This window comes from Bombus affinis, chromosome 16, assembly GCF_024516045.1.
Source record: "Bombus affinis isolate iyBomAffi1 chromosome 16, iyBomAffi1.2, whole genome shotgun sequence".
Lineage (NCBI taxonomy): Eukaryota > Metazoa > Arthropoda > Insecta > Hymenoptera > Apidae > Bombus > Bombus affinis.
The window spans coordinates 5,978,260-6,000,179 of record NC_066359.1 but is presented as its reverse complement, the minus strand read 5'-3'; the positions used below and the strand labels follow the sequence as shown (position 1 = coordinate 6,000,179).

At 35.8% G+C, this 21,920-nt stretch overlaps 3 protein-coding genes and 1 long non-coding RNA gene across 4 annotated transcripts in view; 2 read left to right on the top strand and 2 right to left on the bottom strand.

Annotated features, from left to right (window-relative positions):
* The first annotated feature begins 983 nt into the window (after window positions 1-983).
* LOC126925495 (brefeldin A-inhibited guanine nucleotide-exchange protein 1) lies at window positions 984-10,695 on the top strand. The gene is made up of 14 exons (XM_050741078.1): window positions 984-1,089; window positions 1,180-1,460; window positions 2,177-2,676; window positions 2,761-3,158; window positions 3,449-3,853; window positions 3,965-4,321; window positions 4,742-5,053; window positions 5,196-5,437; window positions 5,509-5,789; window positions 5,975-6,305; window positions 6,476-7,072; window positions 7,152-7,372; window positions 7,498-7,701; window positions 7,844-10,695. Exons 2-14 carry the CDS (start codon window positions 1,343-1,345, stop codon window positions 8,969-8,971), a joined length of 5,094 nt encoding a protein of 1,697 aa, XP_050597035.1. The 5' UTR covers window positions 984-1,089; window positions 1,180-1,342; the 3' UTR covers window positions 8,972-10,695.
* On the bottom strand, window positions 10,129-19,248 carry LOC126925494 (intraflagellar transport protein 172 homolog). Its single transcript, XM_050741077.1, has 14 exons — window positions 19,108-19,248; window positions 18,522-18,665; window positions 18,295-18,407; window positions 18,040-18,225; window positions 16,645-17,058; window positions 15,823-16,452; window positions 14,774-15,220; window positions 13,934-14,669; window positions 13,243-13,803; window positions 12,670-13,113; window positions 12,280-12,603; window positions 11,781-12,197; window positions 11,100-11,714; window positions 10,129-11,018 (listed from the first exon to the last, which is right to left on the bottom strand). The coding sequence occupies exons 1-14, from the start codon at window positions 19,144-19,146 to the stop codon at window positions 10,881-10,883; spliced, it is 5,208 nt and encodes a 1,735-aa protein (XP_050597034.1). The 5' UTR covers window positions 19,147-19,248; the 3' UTR covers window positions 10,129-10,880.
* LOC126925525 (uncharacterized) overlaps window positions 18,312-21,920 on the top strand; it is a 5,262-nt gene continuing 1,653 nt past the window's right edge. The window contains exons 1-2 of the long non-coding RNA XR_007713965.1: window positions 18,312-18,436; window positions 18,536-19,361. This is a non-coding gene — a long non-coding RNA (uncharacterized LOC126925525). The remainder of the gene's footprint in view (window positions 18,437-18,535; window positions 19,362-21,920) is intronic.
* LOC126925511 (corticotropin-releasing factor-binding protein) overlaps window positions 19,699-21,920 on the bottom strand; it is a 14,725-nt gene continuing 12,503 nt past the window's right edge. Inside the window, exons 6-7 of the mRNA XM_050741126.1 lie at window positions 21,296-21,404; window positions 19,699-20,819 (exon numbers count right to left, since the gene is read on the bottom strand). Of these exons, the coding sequence (XP_050597083.1) occupies window positions 20,689-20,819; window positions 21,296-21,404 (240 nt within the window). The 3' untranslated portion in view covers window positions 19,699-20,688. The remainder of the gene's footprint in view (window positions 20,820-21,295; window positions 21,405-21,920) is intronic.

The window sequence follows — 21,920 nt, the reverse complement described above, 5'->3', positions numbered from 1 at the left end:
AGTGAAGTTTTTAAATAGCTCCATATAAAAAATTAATTATTTGATTTTTAAGTTATTTAAGAATCATTAAATATTTTTAGTTATTTATTTGGATAGCTGTTTTCGCTGTTGCTTTGATTAAGTTATACGAAATATGTGTTAGAATTAAGAAATCATAGTTATAAAACAAAAATAAAGAATTCCCGAATACTACATGCATTTATATATACTATAAATGTACTTACATGATTTATTAATTAATTTATTTTATGATAAATAAATTTTGTTTAATTTATTAGTTGTCTTCTGTAGGCAAACTGCAGGGAGTTGTACATTTGACGTATCTGTGATAGAATAAAATATTTCCTTTAGTCAGTCACAAATTTAAACTTTAAAAAATAGTGCAACTGAACTTAAAGTAATATATCTTTTATTACAAAGAAAAAATCTGTATCTTAATTGACATCAGTAACAAAGATAGAATTACGAAACTTGCAAAATTCAATACAGTCATTAAATTTTTCCGCCACTGGTTAACACAATATCGTCTATAGCAGGCAATATTCACAAGCCTTTATCATTTTTTAAATTCCCGTGATATAGAAAATCATTTAGAACAAATAATTACTATTATAATATACAATTACTACTATAATAATACATACTTTTAATGAACGACTTATATATTAAAATTTCTTTATTTGCATGAGCAAAAAAGTGTAAGGGAAGTCTAATAAAATTTAAAGCAAAATTTAAACAATTCATATATTAAAACTTTTGTATTTTAATAAATAGTAAATAATATATATACAAAATAATAATATATATAACGTATAATAATATAAATAAATATAATAATAATATAAATAATAATATATACTAAAATTTTAAGCCCAGTATGTACGGTATTTATATAGGGATTCCTAGATTACTCATAAGTAACTAGTAGGTGTATGCATGCGTGTGTATGTGTGTGGAGGGCGCCACTTGAGCCTCCTTCGTCGTTTCAGCCTGTCTCTTGTGTGGTTTCTCCGCTGTTTCGAAAGTTTGCTGTCATTTTTCGGAGTTTCGTCATCGTTTCACATGATTTCGTGAAAAATGGATTGAAACGTAATCTCAAGACGAAACTCATTTGAAATATCGTTGTTCCATCTATTTGTCGTTGGTAAAGCTCCTAATCGATACGCGTTTCATCGACAGTGTCGCAGAGGTTTCCGCGGATGACTTCTGCCTCCAGAAGGTGGTGCAAAACGATGTACGAGGAACCAGTATGCAAATCACGGTGGTAAAGATGCGAGACTTCGATCGAGTCGCGTGTGCTCCCGTGCCAGCGTAGCAGAGGAATCAGCGCGGCCCGGCGACGATGCGAGATAACTCCAAAGAGATGTTCATTATCAGAGCTTTGGAAAAGATCCTGGCTGACCGGGATGTCAAACGGTCGCACCTCTCTCAGCTCAGAAAATCCTGCGAGACTGCACTTGGTAAATTCATTAATTGTCAACTTATCCTGTGTGATAACACTAATATATGTAATCGAAGAAGTTCCTTAAGAGTTATGCATACAACACAAAACTATTCCTATTATAGCAAATGTTTAAAATTGTGATACTCTACTGTAAAGTATTATAAATGATTATATTGTGTGATTTATAATTGGAATTAGTTTAATATTTTAATCCATTATTCTCTAAATGTTCTAATAAGATCTTGGTTACATAGAGATTGATGAAAGATTCTTCTTCAGAATAGCACATTAAATTCTTTAGGGTTTTAAAATTGACTAGTAAAATTGCATTTCTTGGTCTTCATAGAAAGATCTAATTAGATTAATTTGATGATTTAATATATTGCATCAGCTTCAATTTTTCTTTTTATTCAGTAATATATAGATATTAAGTAACATAATTATATTGTATGTTATTCAGTTCTTGGACTTTGACATATATGTGTTGTGTGTTGACATATATATATATGTGTTGTAATATTAAATATATACATATGTCCATATGAAAATAGGAATCAATATGTATATGTATTGTCTGTTATATTCCTGTCTATTTTTAATTAGTTGTTACCATACAAAGTTGCTTGATTTTCTTCAAACTTTTGAGAAATACAGACTAAGAATAATTTTGCATTATATTTTCAAAGAAATATTAAAATCAGTTTATAATTTTAAATATATATTGTTTTTCAGATAACTTGAGAAATGAAATCAAAGAAGGCTCAGGCACTCAAGTGTCAACCGCTTTGCCACAGCCTCGCAGTGATTCATATGTTATCTCTGCAGAAAAGTATTTTCTGCCCTTTGAATTGGCCTGTCAAAGCAAGTCACCAAGAATCGTGGTCACTGCTCTGGATTGTCTGCAAAAGTTAATTGCCTATGGACACCTTACGGGAAATGTACCTGATTCTACAGAGCCAAATAAGCTGCTCATTGTACGCATTGTTGAAACAATATGTGGATGTTTCATGGGTCCACAGACGGACGAAGGAGTACAATTGCAGATTATAAAAGCCCTTCTCACAGTTATGACCAGTCAACATGTGGAAGTTCATGAAGGTACTGTGTTGCTCACCATACGCACGGTATACAGTGTTTATCTGGCCTCAAGGAATCTGGTTAATCAAACTACAGCTCGAGCTACGCTCACCCAGATGATTAATGTTATTTTTGCACGTATGGAAACGCAGGCAGTAAGTTTACTAACCAATTGACATAAAATTGCATTACTGAAATTTACATAAAAGAATATTAAGGAATATTTTTTGCTTTCCTAGGAAGAAGAGACCGTCCGGAATGAGGTAGATCATGCCGAAACCACCAATGTAAACTCCACTAACTGCACTTCTGGAGAGCTTGAAACCGAAACAGTAAACCATGAAGAATCATCAGTGGAGAACAGTCAAGAATCACAGTTAATAGTGAGAGGGATTTTAGAGGATGTAGTAAATTCTATTATTCCTGAAGATTCAACGAATATAATTACTGTAACGTCAGAGGAGGCTAGCTTAGATCAAGTGCCTATAGATGAGAATTCCGACGAGGCTGTTGCAGAGAGCGATAATATGGTCAGGGCGAAGTTCACTCATGTGCTACAGAAGGACGCTTTCTTGGTTTTCAGAGCACTTTGTAAGCTTTCCATGAAACCACTTCCTGATGGCACTCCAGATCCCAAGTATGTGTAAAGAGTCTTTTTATTAAGAAAATGTTTTAATGCAGACAATTATTTTTAAGTTGACTCAAGTCTTTTTGAGATATTTTTTGACATTTTTGTATCTCATATAAATCAAGTAAAATCTAATTAGTTTTTTTGACTTAACCATTTAAAGTTGTGATATTGGAATATTTGTTATTTCATGTATCACAATTTCACAAATAGAGAAAGAGTATGTCACTTTTCTAATAATCAAGTTGGTATCTGAAGGTTTGGCATCTTATGAAATTTTTGTGGTATACTCTCTTTAGGTCCCACCAGCTCAGGTCGAAGATCCTTTCCTTACAATTGCTTCTGGGTATCCTGCAAAATGCTGGACCAGTATTGCGTTCCAATGAAATGTTTGTCATAGCCATAAAACAGTACCTCTGTGTAGCACTCTCGAAAAACGGTGTCTCTTCCGTTCCCGAGGTGTTTGAATTATCTCTAGCATTGTTTCTTGCACTGCTGGCTCGCTTCAAAGTGCACTTAAAGATGCAGATAGAGGTTTTCTTCAAGGAGATTTTTATGAATATCCTTGAGACTTCTAGCAGTTCTTTCGAACACAAATGGATGGTGATTCACGCTTTGACTCGTATTTGTGCGGATGCACAGAGTGTCGTGGATATCTATGTGAACTACGACTGTGACTTATCAGCTGCGAATCTGTTTGAAAGGTTGGAAAACAACAATTACCCATAAATTTATAAAACGAATGAATATTTTATATTTCGTATTATTATATTCTTATAGAGAGATTAAATTAGTTATATTCTATATTTTTACAGGCTTGTGAATGACTTATCAAAGATAGCACAAGGTAGACAAGCACTAGAATTAGGTGCATCACCCAATCAAGAGAAATCAATGAGGATCAGAGGTCTTGAATGTTTAGTATCCATCTTGAAGTGTATGGTTGAATGGAGCAGAGATCTGTATGTGAACCCTAGTGTTCCAGCTGATCAGCAACTCCCATCTGAACCTCCTGATCCTCCAGTGGAACCTCCCCTGCCTCGTTATGGAAGTGCTGGTAGTCTATCCTCAGCGAACTCTAGTTTAGTAGGAAACAAGGAGATCCCGGATTCTCCCGAACAATATGAGGTCCAGAAACAACAAAAAGAAGTGTGGGAGACTGGCATCGATATGTATGGATTACAATTCGTTTTTTAGTTTCTTCGTTTTGTTCTGATATTTAAAGCATCAGGTTGTCTCAAAACAAAATTCTTTTACTTCTTTCACTTGAACAATTGATTTGTGTCAAATAGTTGACTCGTATGTTATTGTATCGTATAATTCCTTTTACGTTTATTATATGGAATTATATGGAATTATATGGAGATGTGTTAAAATAGACATATTACGAAAATTTATAATTATGGCCAAGTTATGAACAGCCTTTTAATTTAACTAGGTACAAATCGGTCATAAAATGTTGAATGTAAGTTAAACTGCAGAAGGATAATAGGACTGCCTGGTATTTTAAATCATTGTAATGACACTTAGGAAATGGCAGAGTCGCAAAGAAACATGTATTTTATTAATTAAATTGGTATTTTTACCTCTAGTTTTAATCGAAAGCCAAGCAAGGGAGTACAATATCTTCAAGAACAAAGTCTTCTAGGTAATTCGTCCGAAGATGTTGCCCGTTGGCTTCATATGGATGAGCGACTCGATAAGACCGCAATCGGCGATTTTCTCGGCGACCATAATCACAATCAGGTGATGTACAGCTATATTGATCAAATGAATTTTGCCGACCGCGATTTAGTTACAGCCCTTAGATATTTTCTCGAGGGCTTTCGGTTGCCTGGGGAGGCGCAGAAAATTGATCGATTAATGGAGAAGTTTGCTAGTCGATATTGTGAATGTAATCCAAAGTAAGTATCCTTTAAATTTCAGTATTATATGATATCATATTATCATATTTTTTCATATTTCTTTCGTGTTATCTTCTTGTACATAATATTATATAATTTTAACATTTTTTTTCATAAATTAATTCATCTTTTACATTACCAGTAATGGCTTATTCACAAGTGCGGATACCGCATATGTATTGGGCTTTTCGATCATTATGTTGACTACTGATCTACACTCGCCTCAAGTGAAAAATAAAATGACCAAAGAGCAATATATCAAGCTAAACCGACGCATTAGTGATAATGAGGATCTCCCTGAAGAGTACTTATCGAAAATTTATGATGAGATTGCCGGTAACGAAATTAAGATGAAATCCAATCCTAATCGACCTGGCAAACAAGGTAAATAGAAATTGAACTAATTAAGTAGATTGTTATATAATTAATAATTTTAAATATGCTTGGTGTTACAGTGATATCTAGCGAAAAGAAACGACGGCTTTTATGGAACATGGAAATGGAAGTAATCTCGACAGCAGCGAAAAATCTAATGGAATCTGTCAGTCACGTTCAAGCACCGTTCACCACGGCTAAACACCTGGAACACGTTCGACCTATGTTTAAAATGGCGTGGACACCATTTTTAGCCGCATTCAGTGTCGGTCTTCAAGACTGCGATGATCCAGAAATTGCTTCTCTTTGTCTAGATGGTATTAGATGTGCAATACGCATTGCTTGCATATTTCATATGACGGTAAGCGTTTCTGCGATATCAGCGAAATTTTAAACTACTATGATAGTCTTGTTTCGGCTAGTTTTATTCAGTTGGTTACTTTTACATCCGAAGCTGTATGAACTGTAGAATATATAAGATACATCGTAAGCTTCAAATCACTCAAGATCTTTGTTGTAAATTCTATTTTTCTATTTTAATTATAGTTAGAACGGGACGCGTATGTGCAAGCCTTAGCACGGTTCACTTTATTGACTGCAAATTCACCCATCACTGAAATGAAGGCGAAGAACATCGATACGATCAAAACTCTAATTACTGTAGCTCACACTGATGGTAATTATCTTGGCAGCTCTTGGTTGGATGTTGTTAAATGTATCTCTCAACTTGAGCTTGCTCAATTAATTGGAACTGGAGTCAGACCTCAGCTGTTGGGTCCACCTTCGAAGCCGCATTTCCCTTCACCATTAGTAAACTTCAACTTAACACATAACAACTTGCATCAGAACAGTAATTTGAATCTCAGCTCGTTGGACCGTAAGTATATCATTGACATCCCATAAATTTTTCATGATACTGTAATGGTAAAAAATACGCTATTACGCACGCATATTGAAGATGAAATCCTAGTCAAAAAAAATTGTATTCTTTAACTTCTGTTTATTTTCTATCTATTTACATGCTTCGTTTTTTTGTATGTTTTTTAGCAAGCGTAAAGGAATCGATAGGAGAGACAAGCTCTCAAAGCGTGGTGGTAGCTGTCGATCGAATATTCACCGGTTCCACTAGACTAGACGGTGACGCCATTGTAGAATTCGTGAAAGCTCTCTGTCAAGTGTCTCTGGAAGAATTATCACACCCAACGCAGCCCCGGATGTTCTCTTTAACCAAGATCGTAGAAATTTCTTATTATAACATGGGACGTATCAGACTTCAGTGGTCCAGGATTTGGCAAGTGATAGGAGATCACTTTGACAGAGTTGGTTGCAGTCCTCGCCAGGATATCGCTTTCTTTGCAGTCGATTCTTTGAGACAACTTGCGACCAAGTTCATAGAGAAGGGAGAATTCGCTAATTTCCGGTTTCAAAAGGATTTCCTCAGACCGTTTGAGCATATCATGAAAAAGAATCGATCACCAGTGATTAGGGACATGGTGGTCCGTTGTGTCGCGCAAATTGTACACTCACAGGCCCCTAATATTCGATCAGGATGGAAAAATATATTCAGCGTGTTCCACCATGCAGCTAGTGACAGAGATGAAGCTGTTGTTGAGCTAGCATTTTCTATGACTGGGAAGATTATAAGTGAGTGTTTGGAGATGTGGTGATATACTTGATGTGATAATTTTAATTGGTTTATGTTATATTTGGTATATATTTTCAGATGAATTGTATGCCGAAGATTTCAGTATCATGGTAGATTCCTTTCAAGATGCCGTAAAGTGCCTCAGTGAATTTGCTTGCAACGCCTCCTTCCCCGAGACGAGTATGGAGGCCATAAGATTGATACGTTCTTGCGCGTCATATATCGACGCCAATCCAAATCTCTTCGCGGAGGGCATGATGGATGATAGTGGAATGGTGTCTGAAGAAGATAGAGCTTGGGTAAAGATCTCATATTTTTTTTATATATCCCCAATTTTTTCAAATTCTTCCAATTTGTCCACTAGGTACATTCGGTAAACTTTTTATTATAAAAAATTTACTACTGGAAGATTTTATTTATATAGGTTAGAGGATGGTTCCCGCTGTTGTTCGAGTTATCGTGTATAGTGAGTAGGTGTAAGTTGGACGTTCGAACACGAGCGTTGACCGTTCTTTTCGACGTTGTGAAAACACATGGAGCTTCTTTTAAACCCCATTGGTGGAAAGATCTCTTCCAAGTCCTGTTCAGAATCTTTGACAACATGAAACTTCCTGAACAACATACAGAGGTGCATGAAAAAATTTATTTTTTAACACTGCTGCTTTTTTTTGGTCTGCATGATATATAAATTACCTTTGGCAGTGATGCACTCCAAATAATGTAGAATAATTTTTATAGTGAACATATGAGCACTCATGCTAATATTTCAGAAAGCAGAATGGATGACAACAACGTGTAACCATGCTCTGTACGCAATCGTCGATGTGTTTTCACAATTCTACGACATTTTGGGGCCTCTTCTACTAGAGCAGCTGTACTCTCAACTGCTATGGTGTGTGCAACAGGACAACGAGCAGTTGGCACGTTCGGGAACCAACTGCCTAGAGAACTTGGTGATCAGCAATGGTATCAAGTTCGACGAGCAAACTTGGGAGAAGACCTGTAGTTGTGTCCTCGATATCTTCGAGAGCACCCTGCCATCCGCCTTACTCAGTTGGAAACCTCAGTCGCCTAATAAGGAATCTGACCTAGATGTAATCACAGGAGATGCAGACAGCCATATGGGGATCCTCAAAAGAAGCAACAGCTCTCAAAGTTTAACAAACGGCGAGACCGCGAAAAACAAAATTTTCTCCGCATTATTAATTAAATGTGTGGTGCAGTTGGAGCTAATTCAAACAATAGACAACATTGTGTTCTACCCAGCTACATCCAGAAAGGAGGACCAAGAGAATCTAGCATTGGCACAGGCGGACATGTTTAATGGGAAATCCTCTGAATTGGGTGTAAGAGCTGGTGCAGATCAACAGAAGGAGGAACAGGGCATGTACTGTGCTCTGACTACTACGCATCTATTACAGTTAGTCGAATGTTTGTTGAAATCCCATAGATTCGCGAAGAGTTTCAATTCCAACCATGAACAACGGAATGCTCTGTGGAAAGCTGGTTTCCGGGGCAACGTGAAACCAAATTTGCTTAAACAAGAAACACAGTCATTAGCCTGTGCATTGAGAATCCTCTTTAAGATGTATAGTGATGAAGCTCACAGAGCTGACTGGAGCAAAGTGGAAACCAGGCTTGTTGAAGTGGCTTGTGAAGCACTGGAATATTTCTTGGCACTTTCCAACGAAGCTCACCGAGATGCTTGGACTCCGATACTGTTGTTGCTTCTCACGAGGATCCTAAAGATGAGCGACAATCGGTTTGCAGTCCACGCATCTAGCTGTTACCCATTACTTTGTGAGGTTATGTGCTTTGATCTCAAACCGGAATTAAGGTCCGTGTTGCGGAGATTCTTCCTGAGAATTGGTCCGGTATTCAGGATCACGCAGCAGTAGTAACGAGTCTTTGTAAAGAGTGAGATTATACAATTTTTTGGTTCATTTTAAAGATTATAGAAGAAATTCTTGCAATTTGAATTGGTCGTAGTTCGTAAACATGGAGAATTCCATGGAGTTAAGTCTAAATTGCTTTTTTTAGATTATTAGGATAGGAGATGAACAGTATCATACAAGTTTCTATGCTACTATAAGAATTTACATTTGAATACTTTATGTGGTATCTTCTTTTATCTTTAATTTGCAAGTAGCTATGACTTGTACTTCTTGCAAGAATTTCTCCTACATATATTGTAATGCGAATTGAAATGAAATAGTTTAATTGAAATATTTTCTCTCAAGAAATAAAAGAAGAATTATTAAATACGGGAACTGTTCGATATTTAAGGCAGGACGATAAAGTAAAATACGTTTTAGTAAAATCCTAAAGGCAAAGCATAATATGTATGTATTGTATATGTTCAGAACCTCCTTTGTATTTAACATATTCTTCATTTTTATAAGAAAGAGGAAACTTCGAGTGAGGAGTTTTATAGTCCTGATACAATATGTGTGCAGAGTATTTAATAAATAGAGTATTTTCTGGATATAACATAATGTGTATCTTTGAAAAGACGGTACTGATAATAGTAGATTTATGTTTAAGTAAATTGTTTATATTTAAATTCACATTTAATTATCTTATGCGCCATTTCGATATAATTTTCTTAAATCTGAATTATTTTATTATAATTGAAAATGATATAAAACATTCCAAATTGTAAATTAATTGTGATTATTTAATTGAACAGGGTAGGAGGTGAAAATTATAGGCTTAACACAGTGTTATTACAAATGGGGAATTTCTCTGCATACTTGGTATGAAATAGATAAGGAAAAAATTTCTTTATTACCAGGAAATGCGCTATTTATCAAATGTTTTGTATATTCAGTTATTATAAACTGCATACAAAGTGTCTCCTGAAGTATACTGTATCATAGGAAGAAATAGATCTTTGAGTGAAAAATCAGATGATTTCTGATATTTTTATAGAATTGATTAGTAACTTTGTAACTTTTAAATAATTTAAAAATTCTATGACCAGGTAGCCAAGTAGAATCCTTAATATCTTGTTTTTCACTTGGAAATCTTATTTACAGTAAATCTTTTAAGGCACTTCTTGTATATTTACACAAAATATTTAGGAAATGATGGTATAAGCAAGAAATGGCAGATACTTAATAAAAACTAAATCAAATGCATTCTCTCTGTTCGATGATGCCTCTTTATTTTCACAAGCCTCATTAAGTTACACTTAAAATAGGTGTGAATAATAAGGTATTAAAAACGATCAAAGGCGGTTGGATAAAAGGAATGTAATGTAAAGAGGAACTCGAAAAAGAGTATTGTGCGTTATTTAGTTTATCATTTCTAGCCTGTACTACTATTTTCGAGATATACATATAATCTCTGTATAAAAATGCAATGCGCCCATAGTCATCACTCAGTAGTCGTATATATATAAACATCCATCGCGGATAGGTGTTCAGACAACGAGTGATAGTTATCTTGATAACTCGTTAGGGTCGATCGTTATACATAGAGTCACTTTAACAATAAAACATGAGAAATCCCGTGGACACACGTTGCATGTATATTCACATTGCATAGAAACTATTTATGCTTAAGTTAGAGTAATTATTTACATAATGCAGCCTTATTTAAATAAATTCTAGAGAAATGAGGTCGTTTTCTTTCTGTGTTACCTTGTCATTAGAAGGTCACTGCTAGTTTTTAAATATATTTCATTTATATTCATTTTATTAATAATTTAATCTTGTTTATACTTACATTAATACACTTATATTTACATAGAAACTTATGCTTTTCTATTTTGGAGACTATAACAATAAGTAACACCATGTGCCTTTAAAAAGAATAGTTGGGAATTGCTCCAAACCATTCTTGAATGAAAGCTAGAATATCATTAAGATTTGAATCCTGAGGAGCTTGGCGTGCAGTATTAATCAACTTTGTCCAGTCATCACGGTCTACCACATGCTGAACCTTTACAGATAGTAATTCATCAATATACTTTGAAAAAGATTAAAAAAAAAATAACATTCACTGACAGAATTTATAAAATACCTCTGCAAATTTAATGATTGAACCTCGAATGGGATACCCAGTCAAGATGCAAGCTTGAAGACTTCCACAATCAACAGAGTGAGCAGTCAATGAACCTACATAGACTCCTCTGTGATCTGTGGGGAGAATCTGCTCCACTTTTTGATCCATAGATACAGCAAGAACCCATTCACGGACTTCTTCTCTCTGTTCTTCTGTTAAACTCAATGTCTCTGGCAGAGGAACCTCCACAGGGAAGTCTGTTACAGCTAAATCTTCAACATCCAACACGGTACTATCACCTTCTTCTATGCACTCCTCTAAATCCAGGAAATGGTTTAGAAAAACAAAGGCTTCACTATTCTTTCCAGCTGTACGTGCTTCTATCCCTGCTTCATAGTAAGCTCTATCAGCAAGAAGAAGGTCAGTGTACCTCAGTAAAGTAATGGAAGCTTTTAAGACCAGCCCAGAAAGTACAGGATAATCACGACAACCACATTTCACTGCTGAATAATGAGTAGCTTCGAGTACTCTCTCAAATTTCGATTTTTGACTTGATTCTAATGGTTTTAGATTCTTCCAGAGATCCAAGAGTACAGTTCTCAAGTGACTTAAGTATCTGTATTCATAATATGCCTGAAACAAAACAGCTTCCAGTTGACTATTTCTTTTTTACCAAGTTTATCAGTATGCTATTCTTACCTCTGAATTCAAAATGCTCTCAGACAACTGTAAGTAGAGATTAAAATTTTGCTGGATGGGAGGAGTACCATACTTAACATATAATTGCAAAGCATCTAGTGGAGCATTCCCTTTCAATAGTTGAACCGCTCTTTGTGCCACATATTTGTGCAAAACCTGAGTTCCTTGAGTGCTTGCAGTCTCGAATACTTGGTTCCATTGACCTTTATTAGCCAGTATCTCAAGTCCTGCATCTGCATCTATTTCCACAAGTCTATCTATTTGTCCATCCCTCAGCATTGCTTCCTTATACTTCTCTTCCAGATAAGGTTCTATATCTGGTGCCAATTCATTCACAATTCTCTTGGCCTTTTCCCACTCTCCAATTGAAGCCAATGAATCAATAGCATCTTTCAATTTGTCTGCTTGTAAGAATACCTAAAGGAAATAAGAAAGAAGTTAAATTTGTGAAATTAAATCAATCTTTTATTTGTAGGATATTCAATGGTAAGATGGCAACCTGAGCAGCAACAGCATATTCTCCAATAGCAAACAAACGTGAGCCAAGGTCTCCACCGACTTGAGCAACAGTTTCTGAATCAGCTTGATGAAGTAGAATATCAGCAGCCTTGATAAGAGACGACCTGGGCGCTTGAGGATCTAGAATTAAGATATCGAGAGCAGCTCGCACTTCACCGACTTCTAACCACTTTCTGGCTTCTTCAAAAGCGTTTGCACCAGCAAGAGAGGCGCTTATTTGACCAAGTTCACGCCTGAGATTTGCTTGTTGACTCGGTAGGTATTCTCTGCAAACGCGTAGCGCCTCAGACCACATTCCTGCTTTCTGTAATATTCAAAAAGCATTTAAGAAATGAATCAATATACACATTATGCATTATTAAATAATCACCTTATAGTGTTCAATAATCATTTCAGGTTTATGGGCTCTCAGTAGCAAAGTTTCAGCTAAGGAATAGTCCTGTGCTTCAACTGCTTCACTAGCCCTGGCAATGAGGACTTGAGCAACTGCATCTTGGTTAATTGATTGAGCTACATCTTCAGCAGCCTCCCAATCTCGAGTATGAATATACATCTGAACAGCCTCCATGGTTCTTCCAGCTTTAATAAATTCTTTCTCTGCTTCAGAGAAATGACCTGCATCTTCCAGTGCCATGGCGTGTCTATAGTGAACTTCTTTCATCTGATCAGTACTCCCATATTTGACAATTTCCAAAGCCCAATCGAACAAGTCAGCTTCACAAGCTAGCTGCAGACAGCCATCTAAATAGTTCAGCCGCATAAGCAGCCTGGCTGCTAGTTCTGGTGCCAATGTACGTGCCCATATTAAAGCTACCTATATAGAAATCGGAATTTTTTAATTATATATGTATATAATATGCATTTTATACACTTTTGTATTTTTTAATTTTCTATAAATGTATGAACATTCACAATTTAAAGATAAGTGTCTAGTAATCGAGACCTGTTGGGCTGCGTTATCTCCAGCATGCTGTTTCGCTACACGAAGAGCATCCTCCCACATGTTGGCTGTCCTATAAGCAGTCACCGCTCCTCTCCAATCACCAGCTGCAAGATAATGCTCCTCAGCCTCACGAGGCTTGCTAGACTCATTCAATTCTCTGGCTAAGTGCGCGTGAGTGGTCTCTAAAAGATCTGGTCTATATTTTGCTACTAATCTAATCATATCTGCACGCCGACTAGCCTTTCTGTACATCGCTATAGCTGAATCATATTTGCCAATGGCAAGATATAGTTCCTCTGCGTGTTTCAGATCTCCTGTTTCACAGAGGATTGTAGCATGTTTTAACAGGACTTCGTTCGCTTCATCAGGAGTCATATACTCTTGAGCTACTTCATGAGCACGACTCCAGTTGCCATTTTGTACGTGAACATCAACTGCACGTCTGGCATCTCCAGATCGAATGAAAAGCCTTTCCGCCAAGTTCTTCTCGTGTATGGAGGCGAAATATTCGGCCAGTTTCTCGCACTGTTTCCTTATTGTGGGATCATCATCCTCGATCACCTTTTGAAAATACTAGTATTAGCGAGTACTTTATTTTGAATATTGCATGTATATTGGATATTTCCGCATATTTAGATCTTCCGCAATCTGTTAATTATAGAAAAATAGGCAAATGTGAAGAAATCTTTACCTGTATGATCTGTAGCCCTTTTCTCCACTGTCGTGCATTGATAGCAGCATCCAGAGCCAGAGCAGTTTCTCCTGCCTCTATAAAATGATTAATAGCTGCATCATAGTGTCCAGCAGAGGCCAAGTGCTTGCCCCATTCTCGTTCAAGGTCAACTACCGAAGTAGGATCCACTTTTCTAGCTAATTCCAATGCTCTTGCGAATACTCCAGCTTGAGAGTAGCATTTGATAGCTTCCAGAGGCTCTGATGTCTTTTCGAACAGTTCTCCAGCTAATTCCATTAAGTCCGTCGCTTTCAAGACTCTCACGATTTCATTAACAATGGATCTGTCCTCCAATAGATCTGGATTGGCCAGAACAAGTCTAGCTGCTCGACCAGGTCGATGAGCATCTAGGTATAACTTGACTGCACGTCGAGGATTAGTGGGTTCCAAAATGGCAGCGGCTCTAGCTGTCTGACCACTTTCGAGTAGCCAAGTCAAATGTCTATCTCTGAGCTCCTGGAGACCTGGCCAGCCTCTGTTTTGTGCTAAAATCAACGCATCTTCCCAGTGCCAATATTTTTGATACATGTCCAGAGCCTGGCCTAGTTCATTTTGTTCCAAATAAATGGCTTCTGCAGTTTTTAATTCGCCATTTAAAATGGCTAATTTTGCCCAACAGTCAGGGTTCGAAAGTGGATCGTGTCCAGTCTCTGCACGGTACTTTTCGCCGATTTCTATTATATTTTTTAAGAATCTGCAAGAGCAATGAAAAGCTTTTTATGGTAACTATTCAAATATTTTTGTAAGTCACTGTAATTGGCAAGGACAGACAGGAACAATGAAGAAACAGATATAAACCTGGAACAAGCTACATCCCCGAGAGCTGCGTAGCACCTGGCAGCTACCAGTAACTGTCTAGCAGCCATTGCATTCCTAGCCACATTTTCCCACATGGCCTCCGCTTGAGGCCTATCTGCCAAATCCTCCAGGAATAATAAAGCTCTACCAAAATCATTGTCATGTAGCGCTGTGCCAAATTCTATCAATGGTTCATCAAGCAGATAGGCCACCTTGCCTCCAGCCTCCTCCACCGTGACAGTAGTTCTTCCATCTTCTCTAGTAATGTCGATGGCGTCACCATGAACTGGAATTAATGTTGCCACTTCGGGATCATCGACATTGTACCAGACTGTCAAGGTTTGTCCGGTTTGAGCTACTACTACATCACTGCCTAGTACCCAAGAAGCAAAACTGGCTCCAGTCAGTAATAAAATTCTTCCACCTAGCTCGTCACTTAGCCATAGTCTAGATAAATAGCGAGAATTAAGAATATATTGAAATCTCGATAAAATTGATAAATGTTGGATGAAAGAGAAACTTCAGAGGTAGATTTTTTTAGTAATATAGATTCCATATTAATCGACAGAAGTTTACGTTATCGACTGTTGCGTGTCAACAATGGATAACCAGTTCGGCTATAGATGTGAAAAAATTTAAGGGGCCATTCTTAAAATTAAAATAATATAAAAATCAAGAATAAAAAAATTGCGTTTTCGACTTTCTTTCTTAATTATTGACAATTAAACATTAACCGAAATATCCCTGTGAGCGAGTAAACCTCCTTACACGAACGAAAGTGGATCAGCCTAAGCAGCAAGGTGTACAGGATCCTCAAATTGAACCCTACATGGACAGCAGGTTATCTCGTACAAGTTTTTTTACACCTGTAGCCAAAAACTCTGTATGTTTCTCCCAATAATTTTTTTAAATCTTTCCGTAAAACACTAAGGACATTTCTGCATTTAGGAGGGCTACAATACTTCAACTATGAGAATACAAGAATACTAAAATACTGCATACTGAACGACTAAAAAAATCTCATGTAAATGAGCGAGATACTTCATTACCTGGCTCTCTTGTCTCTGGATAGTAACCTGTGGCCCGTTTCGCTAAGTTCCAGCCAATCTACACGGACATCATGAGAAACCATTGTAACAGTAAGCCCAGTTACCAGGTCCATGATGCGAACGGTTCTTGGATCCAACAAATAAGCGAGCCTTTTATTATCCGGTGCTTCAGCAGCCTGTCTCTCATTGATCCTCACACTAACTACATGAGGATTTACTGCTTCTGTTCTTACTGAGCCTAATGCCTCATTGTTCCCATACTCAACTATGGTTAGCTCTCCTGAACAGAAGATTAGACACACTCTTGGATATTCAAAAAAGAATTTTTCACTGTTGCTTTTGTCTTCCCAGGAAATTTCACTGATAAGATTTAGTTCAATGTCAGCTAGAAGTAGAGTGTTAGCTGTGCGAGCTATCACATTATTGTCAGCTCGTCCTAGGACTTTGACATCCTCTATCTCATAGCCTGTTTGGGATCTAATAATTACTGGCCGATTGCCCTCTTGTAATGGACGAATCACTACTTGGCTGGGTCCAACGTAGGCCACTTCGTGACTTCCTCTGATCACTGTTCTCTTCAGGACTGTTTCGAATTGCTCTACTGCGCCGCAGAGGCTGCCTACAAGCAATCTGGAAAGTTAATAATATATCATTTTTATCTCTTTTATTCTGTATATACATATATATTCTTTGCTTTTTATTCTCAAATATTTTTCTGAATTTTTTCTTCTTTATTTTTTATTTTCTAAATTCCCTCATATCGTCTATCATTTCAGGGTCATAATTTGGTCTAATTGCATGGAACATTTTATATAGGCTGACCTGGAACCATCACGGCGCCAGGATATCGCAGTGACCGTATAGAAATTAGGCAAAGATCGTGTATTTGCCTCTTCCCAAATGGAACGTCGAGGACTCCAATCCAAAATTCGTATTTTGTCCCAAGAACCGATAGCAACGCTCTGTCCACTGGGACTACAGCAGGCCACAGCGATTTCTTTTTCATTCTCGCGACTGTAGTCGAAATTTTTCACTAACTTTCCACGCGAATCGTAAAATGACACTCGTCTGTCGCATCCTGCAGCCAGAATATGCGATTGTGTCCAAGCTAATGCGTATGCTGGTACTGTATGAGTACAGATACGTCCAGAAGGCTCGTGATTTCCATCGGCGGTTAAATGATACTTTATTATGCTACCGTCAGCGTGACTTGATAAGAAACCGGTTCCTCGTATACTGAAATTAAAGATAAGATGATGATTTTATTTAAATTAGATATATTACAAAGAAATTTCTAAAAGTATATGAGACGTTTATTAATTATTTAAATGAGGATCCACCTTATCGATTGTCAGGATCATGACCTAACTTATACCAAAATAAAATACCAAGATACAATGTAGCAGAAGTATTTTTATGAATATCCTGAAAACAAGCCGAGTAGCCATTATATGTATAGTAAAAAAATTGTCCAGAATATTGACTTTACAACATTTGAAAATTATTGAAATTAGTGAGGTAGTCTCTCATTTGAATAATTACCAGATGTTTTAGAATGATGTACCAAGCAAGCAAGAAGTGATAGTAGAGGTTGACAATTATTTTTTGTTTAATAGATACATGATCTTGCTTCAGTTTTTGACTGACCCTATTCAATGCAGCAAACAACAAGGACAATAAGATATGCAATGTTTGTGTGGCGACACTCGACCTCGGAAATTTCCAACGGTTTCGCGGCACGAGGCGCTTTATCTTAAAAGCGCTATGCCGACGAGCCTTAGGTGTCATCGATATCCCTAGGGCTCCTTCGTCGAACTTTCGGGAGACCGCACACGTGGCAGTCGTCGCGGACTTCTAAACAAACGCGCGCGATATCGATGGCTAACAAAGAAATGAATCAGCGTGGCTTTTGAATCAAAGAGATTCAGTCTGCCCCGAGCTGCGAAGTGCGAAGGATTACGTGATACGAGCGTTCTACTTCCTATAACCTGCGTTAAGCACTGATCGTTACCAAGCGCACTAACTGTTAATTGTTAATTGTTACTTGTGTTAATTGTGTTTGTTGCTTGTTGTTATTGGACGTCAGTTGTTAAGTTAATAGACGTTTTTTTGTTGAAACATCTGAGCATTCCTTCTACACCTATCACGACATACCACTTCATTTGTTTCAATACGGAGGAACTAATGAGAAAATAAAATATTGCGAAGATAGATTACTTGGAAGTCAAGGCAATTGTGGTGGAATCAGCTGTGTAAAGTGTCTGAGCTTTCTGAGTCTTCACCAATGCAATGCGAACTTTGCCATCTACCAAACCAATAATAATTGGTCCCTCGGTCAGCCAAATTAGGCAAGTGACAGGAGAACTTTGACGAAACTTGTTGCAAATCACTTTCTTCTCTCCCCTATATGAGAAGAATATGCTTTAAAAGGAATTTCGACAATTTTTTAAACTAATTTTTCCTATCATTTACCATTGTTCTCCAATCTTGTAAACGTAAACTATACAGTCAGTCTGGCCCACTGCTATTTTCGTCGAGTCTGGAGAAAAGGCGATACCCTTGACCACGTAACTCTTTTTACCAAACTAGAAAAGATGGGTAATTTTTCATAAAGGTACACACATCGTTTGAATTTGAAGAATCTTTTTATAATATTTCAATTATTGTTTTTCATAATATCTTTTTGAATACCTTCGTACCTTCGAATCGACAGGTTTCGTGGAAAATTTGTCACGTTTCACGCAGTTCTCGTCAAAAAGGAATATGGAACGATCAGAGGAAGCGACAGCCAGTTTTAGACTGTTTGGTGACCAGCTTATACCCACCACTCTATTCTCGTACTCCTGTTTTATAAAATAATTTTTCAGAAACTTATCTAAAATATTTTTCCCTATTTTATATTTAATTATTACCTTAGTACGAGTTAATGTTTTTCATCTATCCTTTATTTTATTATTTCTTCAAATAGATTTTATTTTGTAATTTTTTGTTTTAATATTACCCTAATTCAGTTTGCCATTAATTTTGCATTATTTAAAAAATGTTATTTTCTTACTTTGTATCTCATTATTACTTTAGTTTAGTTTAATATCTCTCTAAACAGATTTTATTTTCTAATCTTTTATTATATTATTATTCTAGTTTAGCTTACTATTAACTCGTTATCATGTTATATTATTTTTCCACATTAATCTTAGTAATGTTTACTTTCGTATTTAGATCAATTACAAGCATTATTCAGAACGTCATTAAAATCATTAACTAATTCAAAGTATATGTACTTACATACGGTGGCGTAACATTGCCCAAATATTTGAGCAACATGGTTATTCCTTATCGCTTTTAACATCGATTGATTGCAGAGAATTCTCGAGAAAATTGTTTCTGTTTGTACGCCTTCGCAGTCACGTTGGTTCATTTCGAGCGATATAAACGTGAGTTTCTGAGACGCAATACCGCATGAGACGTTTTGTATACGTTCAAGTTGCCTAGCGACAACAACCTTTGAGGCTTGTCTAGAAGCCAGGAAAATTGATAAGGTACGTTAAAAGTTACCAACATATAATTCTTATTGAATTTACGTTAGTTTATTCAGAAGAGTATACATGTATGATTAACGAGGAAGGAGAATCTATTCTCAAATGTTGAATAATTTTGTGAAAATTAACTGACAAAATTATAATTCTGTATAATTAAATAAATTCTTAGGTTGAATGTTTCAAATGATTTGCAATCTCCATTGAATCTACGCATGTACTTGAATTTATTCATACAATATATAATGTAACTAATAAATTGTCTATTTCTATTATTAAATAATTTTTAGAAAATGAAATATCAAAATTGTAATTCCGTCTCACTAAGTTAATTTTTAGATTGGTTTCAAATGAAATAATTTATTTAAACAAACGAGCACGTCATTTATAATAATAAGAAGTCGTACTATTTCTATAAATCTATCGATAATAAATAAATAGAGCCCGATGAGTGAGTAAAGTTTATTCAGTTGATTCGTTAAAAGCAATTGGCACGTTCCAACCAATTTCTTCGCAGTCCCACAAGAATAAAAACTCGAGGCCTTTCTCTCATTACTTCTAAGCCGCTAAGATTGATCTACACATTCAACAAGTATTTAAATCCATTTATCACAAATCTCACGACATATCAAATCATCAATTATTTAAGAATTCAGAATATATTGTCTATGAACAAAACATGCTTTTTCTTCTCCTTTGTATTACAATAACAAGGAAAGTTACCTAACTATTAATTTATTAAAATATAAAAATAATGAAAAATCAAAATCTATATTTTCTTTTATCTTAGCCACTTCATTTATGTTATTTAAAAGAACTTAAAAGAACATAAAAATTGCAGAAGAAAAACCACTTATATCTTCTGGTATTTTTCAAGCACCAATACCCCAACTTTCACCCCACTTTTCTCGTCTATGTTGAATTTTGAAAGATACATATGTAGGATGTCATAAAATTTAATTGTTTTGCGCTTTTAAAATTAACCAGTATTTAAATCAAAGTTTCTATTAAATTTAAACCTAGATAACTTCCCTTATTAATGCAGATCATCAGGATTCTTAACGAAAAGCGATACCTCTCAATAAAACACATCCCTCATACCTAATCTAACTAAATGATATAAATATAATAGGAAACAAGATTCCAAGTATCTTTATAAAGACTACGCAAGTGGAATATTAATGAATAATCAATAGACCTGGCGAATTGAGTTTGCAAAAATTTCTGAAAGACGCATAGGATTTTGATGGATTCGATAATAAACACATTCACGGTAGAGTTTCCAATCGTTTCAAGCATCGAACATAATAAGGTTTACGAGCTAACGCGGTTAGATGCTAAGATTCGCGTCGAGTAATTCGTTCTTGAGAGGCTGAACTTGCACTGTCACTGAATTCTCGTAGAAGCCACTGGATACCAATCGAACAGAAGTTACGCCGTACTCCACCAGCTCCCGATAATCTGAAAAACAATTAATAGGGTAATTATGCCGTCTATGTTTCTTCGAAAATTTTCCCAGTTTTGACTATTTGACTCCAATCTTTTCTTAAATAAACTAATAAAAAGTACATTTCATAGTGTTCTTGAGTTCTCCTGATTCAGATTCCTTGTTTTAGTGATAAAATAAAGGATCCAAAACGAGGATGGTAGTCAAACAGCTAAAATTGGGAAAATTCAGTAAACTGAACAATTAATTACTTGATTTAAAATTGATGTATACAGTGGAGAGTAAAGAGAAGTTTAAAGAATAAGAAGTTATAAGAATGTTATAATTGAGAAACACAATTCAATTGCCAATAAATATAATATAGACGACTGTTATCAACATGCTAAGAGACGTTCAACAATAAATAGGTTTATAGTTAGCTCGTGCGTGGGTCGACATAAAGCTTCTGATTGAGATCGATATTAGTGCTACGAGTTATTAATCGTATTACCTGGTTTAGAATCTATCCCGCAAATAGAATCAACTATCTGAACTTTGGACGTGTCCAGGCCGTCGCTGCCTCCAATTATCACTTGATCGTGCGGACTGGTTTCATCGCACTAGAAATCAGTATTTAATTAGTATTTTCCAATTATAACATATACGCATATATAACATATAAACAATTACATAAACTAAAAGACCAGCAAATTTAAGAAAACGTAGATAAAGTATAAGTCTGGAAATGTTTACTACATTATACATTATACTAGGTTGTCCTATAAGTTTCTTATAATATCCTTATAATATATAATAATCCTTTCTTATAAGGAAATAATAGTTGCACAATAGCTTTTATTTTATATTATTTCATTACAACACGATATGTAATACAAAATGAAATACATAATTCAATAAAATAATATAAAACAACAAATATTGTGCATCTATTATTTCCTAATAAAACGAAATAAATTTTTGGGACAACCTAATAATACTATGCAACTATATCGTCTATACTATTCTTGTTAGAATTTTGTGTCTTCCGCGATAATTATGTTCACGATATCTACTAAATCTTAAAATCTGCTATGTCAAGCATCGCTAGTATGTTTTTTATATTTATTTGAAGTATC